The sequence below is a fragment of the Notolepis coatsorum genome (assembly GCF_963971535.1).
Source record: "Notolepis coatsorum genome assembly, chromosome: 2".
In the NCBI taxonomy this organism is placed as follows: Eukaryota; Metazoa; Chordata; class Actinopteri; order Aulopiformes; family Paralepididae; genus Notolepis; species Notolepis coatsorum.
The window spans coordinates 34189791-34197733 of NC_140166.1; the positions used below are offsets into that span (position 1 = coordinate 34189791).

The 7943-nt window shown below is 48.8% G+C and overlaps 1 protein-coding gene across 1 annotated transcript in view; it reads left to right on the top strand.

Annotated features, from left to right (window-relative positions):
- Positions 1-7943, top strand: part of kcnt1b (potassium sodium-activated channel subfamily T member 1b) — a gene marked incomplete at its 5' end in the record, with an annotated part of 317351 nt that overhangs the window by 284015 nt on the left and 25393 nt on the right. Inside the window, 4 exons of the mRNA XM_084308105.1 lie at positions 2869-2970; positions 3430-3513; positions 4013-4141; positions 5094-5114. Coding sequence (XP_084164231.1) covers positions 2869-2970; positions 3430-3513; positions 4013-4141; positions 5094-5114 — 336 coding nt within the window. The remainder of the gene's footprint in view (positions 1-2868; positions 2971-3429; positions 3514-4012; positions 4142-5093; positions 5115-7943) is intronic.

Here is a 7943-nt window from a genome sequence, read left to right on the forward strand (position 1 = left end):
AGCCCCAGGTTATAGTAGCATCAGTCCAGTGAAACCCTCTCACTGAGCCTCATGTTATAGTAGCATCAGTCCAGTGAAACCATCTCACTGAGCCCCAGGTTATAATAGCATCAGTCCAGTGAAACCCTCTCACTGAGCCCCAGGTTATAGTAGCATCAGTCCAGTGAAACCCTCTCACTGAGCCCCAGGTTATAGTAGCATCAGTCCAGAGAAACCCTCTCACTGAGCCTCAGGTTATAGTAGCATCAGTCCAGTGAAACCCTCTCACTGAGCCCCAGGTTATAGTAGCATCAGTCCAGTGAAACCCTCTCACTGAGCCCCAGGTTATAGTAGCATCAGTCCAGTGAAACCCTCTCACTGAGCCCCAGGTTATAGTAGCATCAGTCCAGTGAAACCCTCTCACTGAGCCCCAGGTTATAGTAGCATCAGTCCAGTGAAACCCTCTCACTGAGCCTCAGGTTATAGTAGCATCAGTCCAGTGAAACCCTCTCACTGAGCCCCAGGTTATAGTAGCATCAGAGTGAAACCCTCTCACTGAGCCCCAGGTTATAGTAGCATCAGAGTGAAACCCTCTCACTGAGCCCCAGGTTATAGTAGCATCAGTCCAGTGAAACCCTCTCACTGAGCCCCAGGTTATAGTAGCATCAGTCCAGTGAAACCCTCTCACTGAGCCCCAGGTTATAGTAGCATCAGTCCAGTGAAACCCTCTCACTGAGCCTCAGGTTATAGTAGCATCAGTCCAGTGAAACCCTCTCACTGAGCCCCAGGTTATAGTAGCATCAGTCCAGTGAAACCCTCTCACTGAGCATCTGGTTATAGTAGCATCAGTCCAGTGAAACCCTCTCACTGAGCCCCAGGTTATAGTAGCATCAGTCCAGTGAAACCCTCTCACTGAGCCCCAGGTTATAGTAGCATCAGTCCAGTGAAACCCTCTCACTGAGCCTCAGGTTATAGTAGCATCAGTCCAGTGAAACCCTCTCACTGAGCCCCAGGTTATAGTAGCATCAGTCCAGTGAAACCCTCTCACTGAGCATCTGGTTATAGTAGCATCAGTCCAGTGAAACCCTCTCACTGAGCATCTGGTTATAGTAGCATCAGTCCAGTGAAACCCTCTCACTGAGCCCCAGGTTATAGTAGCATCAGTCCAGTGAAACCCTCTCACTGAGCCTCAGGTTATAGTAGCATCAGTCCAGTGAAACCCTCTCACTGAGCCCCAGGTTATAGTAGCATCAGTCCAGTGAAACCCTCTCACTGAGCCTCAGGTTATAGTAGCATCAGTCCAGTGAAACCCTCTCACTGAGCCTCAGGTTATAGTAGCATCAGTCCAGTGAAACGCTCTCACTGAGCCCCAGGTTATAGTAGCATCAGTCCAGTGAAACCATCTCACTGAGCCCCAGGTTATAGTAGCATCAGTCCAGTGAAACCCTTTCACTGAGCCCCAGGTTATAGTAGCATCAGTCCAGTGAAACCCTCTCACTGAGCCCCAGGTTATAGTAGCATCAGTCCAGTGAAACCCTCTCACTGAGCCCCAGGTTATTGTAGCATCAGTCCAGTGAAACCCTCTCACTGAGCCTCATGTTATAGTAGCATCAGTCCAGTGAAACCCTCTCACTGAGCCCCAGGTTATAGTAGCATCAGTCCAGTGAAACCCTCTCACTGAGCCTCAGGTTATAATAGCATCAGTCCAGTGAAACCCTCTCACTGAGCCCCAGGTTATAGTAGCATCAGTCCAGTGAAACCCTCTCACTGAGCCCCAGGTTATAGTAGCATCAGTCCAGTGAAACCCTCTCACTGAGCCCCAGGTTATAGTAGCATCAGTCCAGTGAAACCCTCTCACTGAGCCCCAGGTTATTGTAGCATCAGTCCAGTGAAACCCTCTCACTGAGCCTCAGGTTATAGTAGCATCAGTCCAGAGAAACCCTCTCACTGAGCCCCAGGTTATAGTAGCATCAGAGTGAAACCCTCTCACTGAGCCCCAGGTTATAGTAGCATCAGTCGAGAGAAACCCTCTCACTGAGCCCCAGGTTATAGTAGCATCAGTCCAGTGAAACCCTCTCACTGAGCCCCAGGTTATAGTAGCATCAGAGTGAAACCCTCTCACTGAGCCTCAGGTTATAGTAGCATCAGAGTGAAACCCTCTCACTGAGCCCCAGGTTATAGTAGCATCAGTCCAGTGAAACCCTCTCACTGAGCCTCAGGTTATAGTAGCATCAGTCCAGTGAAACCCTCTCACTGAGCCCCAGGTTATAGTAGCATCAGTCCAGTGAAACCCTCTCACTGAGCCTCAGGTTATAGTAGCATCAGTCCAGTGAAACCCTCTCACTGAGCCTCATGTTATAGTAGCATCAGTCCAGTGAAACCCTCTCACTGAGCCTCAGGTTATAGTAGCATCAGTCCAGTGAAACCCTCTCACTGAGCCTCAGGTTATAGTAGCATCAGTCCAGAGAAACCCTCTCACTGAGCCTCAGGTTATATATTTCATATCCCTTCTCAGCCTCTCCTCTTTTGCTCCCCTCGCATTTATTTATCTCATGGGCTCTGTTTTCTTTATCTCTCTCCCCCTGTCCCTTGGCATGCACTCTCCTACTCCATGTGGCCCTAATCCTCCTCTCTCTCTCTCTCTCTCTCTCTCTCTCTCCATCCCTCTCCATCTCCCCCTCCCCCTCTCTATCTATCTCTGCCTTCCTCTCTCTCTCTCCCTTCCTCTCCCCCTCTCCCCCCCCCCCTCTCTCTCCCTCTATCTCTGCCTCCCTCTCTCTGCATCTCTCTCCCCTGTCCCTTGGCTCCTACTCCTTCTCTCTCTATCCCTCTCTGTCTCTCTCTCTCTCTCTCTGTCCATGTCTCTCTCCCCCCCCTCTCTCTCTACAGATAGAGCGTGATAAAGGCTCCAACCTGGCCTTCATGTTCCGCCTGCCCTTCGCTGCAGGCCGTGTCTTCAGTATCAGCATGCTGGACACGCTGCTGTACCAGGTGGGGAACGGCTGTTCATCGTGACATCATTGAGAAGTATGATACATGTGGATTTAATCGATTGCACAGGTGGCAGCTGTTGGTCTTATTGGTCTGTTCGGATTTTGTGCAGCAACTGCAAAACAAGGAAAGTGAAGTGTTCACGTCGGGCTGGTAGACGGAGAACCGTTTTCAATTAGAGCTGACAGTCAGGTCTATATCACCGGCTCCATGAGCTGGTTTTTAAACATCTTTACCATCTTCTGTCACAGATTGAGCCAAAGTTGAGTTGAAAATTATATATCTTTTCTTCTGGTCCTCTTATGGGTTAATCGCAGAGACGAATCGAATGCCGATTGATGACCTCTGAGCAGGTCCTAAATTATTATTATTATTTATTATGAGATTCAGCTTGTGGCAATAGTTTAAATATGATGTGTCCTGTGATTGTGTTCCCTGTGATTGTGTTCCCTGTAATAGTCATTTGTCAAGGATTACATGATCCCCATTGCAAGACTCCTCCTGGGCCTGGACACCACCCCGGGGTCCGGCTACCTGTGCGCCGTGAGTAGGAATGTTTCTATGTTTAGGGTAGAAAAGAAAAGTCTGTGTTGGTCTAAAGCAGGGGTCCTCAACCCTCAGGGTCGTGACCCCCAAACCCTCGGGGTGTGAAAAGATATACAAATACATATAATCATTATAATCTTATATGCTTTGCTCTTGTTTTTTTAAAGTCTAAAGCTCCTCCTCCAATCATTAATAATGTTAAATAGCCACAAAGGGGAAATACAAATGATTATTTATTTTATGTCAAAGTTCACCATTCCGTCTACGCTTGACTATGCAGTGAGGTCACGAACAGACACCCCTCGGTTTCTTTGTGGTCGTGAACCAAAAACACTGAGAACCGCAGGTCTGAAGGTTAGAGAAGTGGGCTTGTGACGGGGCCGGACCTGAAATCCCAACCCGAGCACGACGACATAAGAGCAAAATGGCCACCGTGTGAATATGGTCACTGAAGACGCGTGCTGGATGTAACCGGAGCCTGGCTCCTCCCCCTCAGATGAAGGTGACAGAGGAGGACCTGTGGATCAGGACGTATGGCAGGCTGTTCCAGAAGCTGTGTTCTTCCAGCGCTGAGATCCCTATAGGGATCTACCGCACAGAGTCACACATGTTCTCAACCTCCGAGGTAAGACTCACTCTGTTCAAACACTGTACCGGTAGGCTTCCTTCCTTCCCTCCTTCCTTCCTTCCTTCCTTCCTTCCTTCCTTCCTTCCTTCCTTCCTTCCTTCCTTCCTTCCTTCCTTCCTTCCTTCCTTCCTTCCTTCCTTCCTTCCTTCCTTCCTTCCTTCCTTTCTTCCTTTCTTCCTTTCTTCCTTTCTTCCTTCCTTCCTTCCTTCTTTCCTTCCTTCCCTCCTTCCCTCCGTCCTTCCCTCCGTCCTTCCTTCCTTCCTTCCCTCCTTCCTTCATTCCCTCCTCCCTCCCTCCCTTCCTTCCCTCCTCCCTTCCCTCCTTCCTTCCCTCCTTCATTCCTCCCTTCCTTCCCTCCTTCCTTCATTCCCTCCTTCATCCGTCCCTTCCTTCCCTCCTTCCTTCCCTCCTTCCTTCCCTCCTTCCTTCCCTCCTTCATTCCTCCCTTCCTTCCTTCTTTGCTTCCCTCCTTCCTTCCCTCCTTCCTTCCGCCATTCCTCTTCCTTTTGCTGATCTCCTGTGTTTTGGCTATTGTTCTTGTTCTTGTTGCTGTTCATCCCAATGATGCTTACCTTGTATCATTAGCTTGTATTGCTGCTGCTGCCTCTTTACTTAAACCTGCTTGTTATTTGACTTGGAGACGTACGTGGGCCGTGGCCAAGTGTTCCGACTCTGGATGAAGGAAAAATATTGAACAAAGGCATCCATTTGGAAAACAGGCTTTCTCTGAAAAGCTCACTATGCACGTGGTCCCCCTGACAGCAGCAATATGCTATTGTTATTTACGTAGCAGCATTATTTGTAAATATAAGTAAATATAACATATTTACTATTCTATGTGCCGGTCTTTGAGAATTGGAGTGGTTTGGCTTGCTTTGTATGCTCCCATCTTTCATTTTGTCTTTCGTTTTGTTTGTCTGTTGGTTGTTTGTTTCTCTCTTGTTCCCAGTACAAGGACGGCTACCCACAGGTAAGATCAGACATCCTTGTCTTTGATGTTTCAGGTGTCATTCCCTGCTGACATGATGCAACGCAACAAAATACCTGGCAGCTTTCTGTGACATCACTGCTTCTTCACCGCCTCTGTATTATGTAGTAGGTGTGGAAAAGAGCCGCTGAACATATGAGGCAGGTGATGTCTGGCTCTAAAATAACCTTTATAAATGTTTAAAGGGTAATAGTAATGTATTTTCCATGTCAGCCAGACAGGCATTTCTATATAAAGGTCTCACTGTTACCTTCTGGGTGTCATAGTCCCACCAGAACACACCAGAACACACCATCACCCACCACAACACACCAGAACACACCAGAACACACCAGAACACACCTGCACACACCATCACCCACCAGAACACACCAGAACACACCAGAACACACCAGAACCCACCTGAACACACCATCACCCACCAGAACACACCAGAACACACCTGAACACACCATCACCCACCAGAACACACCAGAACACACCAGAACACACCAGAACACACCTGAACACACCATCACCCACCAGAACACACCATCACCCACTAGAACACACCAGAACACACCAGAACACACCAACACACACCAGAACACACTAGAACACACCAGAACACACTAGAACACACCAACACACACCAGAACACACTAGAACACACTAGAACACACCTGAACACACTAGAACACACCAGAACACACCTGAACACACCTGAACACACGAACACACACCAGAACACACCAGAACACACCTGAACACACCAGAACACACCTGAACACACCTGAACACACCTGAACACACCAGAACACACCTGACCACACCTGAACACACCAGAACACACCAGAACACACCAACACACACCAGAACACACCAGAACACACCTGAACACACCAGAACACACCGGAACACACCTGAACACACCAGAACACACCAGAACACACCTGAACACACCTGAACACACCAGAACACACCTGAACACACCAACACACACCTGAACACACCAGAAGACACCAACACACACCAGAACACACCAGAACACACCAACACACACCTGAACACACCAGAAGACACCAACACACACCAGAACACACCAGAACACACCTGAACACACCAGAACACACCAGAACACACCTGAACACACCAGAAGACACCAACACACACCAGAACACACCAACACACACCTGAACACACCAGAACACACCTGAACACACCTGAACACACCAGAACACACCTGAACACACCTGAACACACCTGAACACACTAGAACACACCAGAACACACCAGAACACACCAACACACACCAGAACACACCAGAACACACCAGAACACACCTGAACACACCAGAACACACCTGAACACACCTGAACACACCTGAACACACCTGAACACACCAACACACACCTGAACACACCAGAAGACACCAACACACACCAGAACACACCAGAACACACCAACACACACCTGAACACACCAGAAGACACCAACACACACCAGAACACACCAGAACACACCTGAACACACCAGAACACACCAGAACACACCTGAACACACCAGAAGACACCAACACACACCAGAACACACCAACACACACCTGAACACACCAGAACACACCTGGACACACCTGAACACACCTGAACACACTAGAACACACCAGAACACACCAGAACACACCAACACACACCAGAACACACCAGAACACACCTGAACACACCAGAACACACCTGAACACACCTGAACACACCTGAACACACCAGAACACACCAGAACACACCAGAACACACCAACACACACCAGAACACACCAGAACACACATGAACACATCAGAACACACCTGAACACACCAGAACACACCTGAACACACCAGAACACACCTGAACACACCAGAACACACTAGAACACACCAGAACACACCTGAACACACCTGAACACACCAGAACACACCTGAACTCACCAGAACACACCAGAACACACCAGAACACACCAGAACACACCTGAACTCACCGGAACACACCTGAACTCACCAGAACACACCAGAACACACCAGAACACACCAAAACACACCTGAACACACCAGAACACACCAACACACACCAGAACACACCTGAACACACCAGAACACACCAGAACACACCAACACACACCAGAACACACCAGAACACACCTGAACACACCTGAACACACCTGAACACACCAGAACACACCAAACGCGGGCGTGACAAGCAGATGTAGATGAAACAAAGCAGGCTTTAATGAAGATGATGACTGGTCAGATACAGGATAACAGAACGGAGGGGAAATAGCTGAATGAGATGGATCCTGGGAAGAAAACACAAGGAAGGAGAGAGAGAGAGAAAACACAGGGAGACTAGGAGAGAGAGAAACAGAGAGAGAGAAACACAGAGAGAGAGAGAGAGAGAGAGAGAGAGAGAGAGAGAGAGAGAGAGAGAGAGAGAGAGAGAGAGAGAGAGAGAGAGAGAGAGAGAGAGAGAAACACAGAGAAAGAGAGAGAGAGAGATAGAGAGAGAGAACAGGGAGAGACTAGGAGAGAGAGAGAAAAGAAAACACAGGGAGAGACTAGGAGAGAGAGAAAACAGAGATAGAGAGAGAGGGAGAGATACTGGGGGTGAGGAGAGAGAGAGAAACACACAGGGAGAGACTAGGAGAGAGAGAAATGAGAGAGAGAAGAGAGAGAGAGAGAGAGAGAGAGAGAGAGAGAGAGAGAGAGAGAGAGAGAGAGAGACTAGGGGTGAGGAGAGAGAGAGAGAGAAAAGAGAGAGAGAGAGAGAGACTAGGGGTGAGGAGAGAGAGAGGTGATGTAGA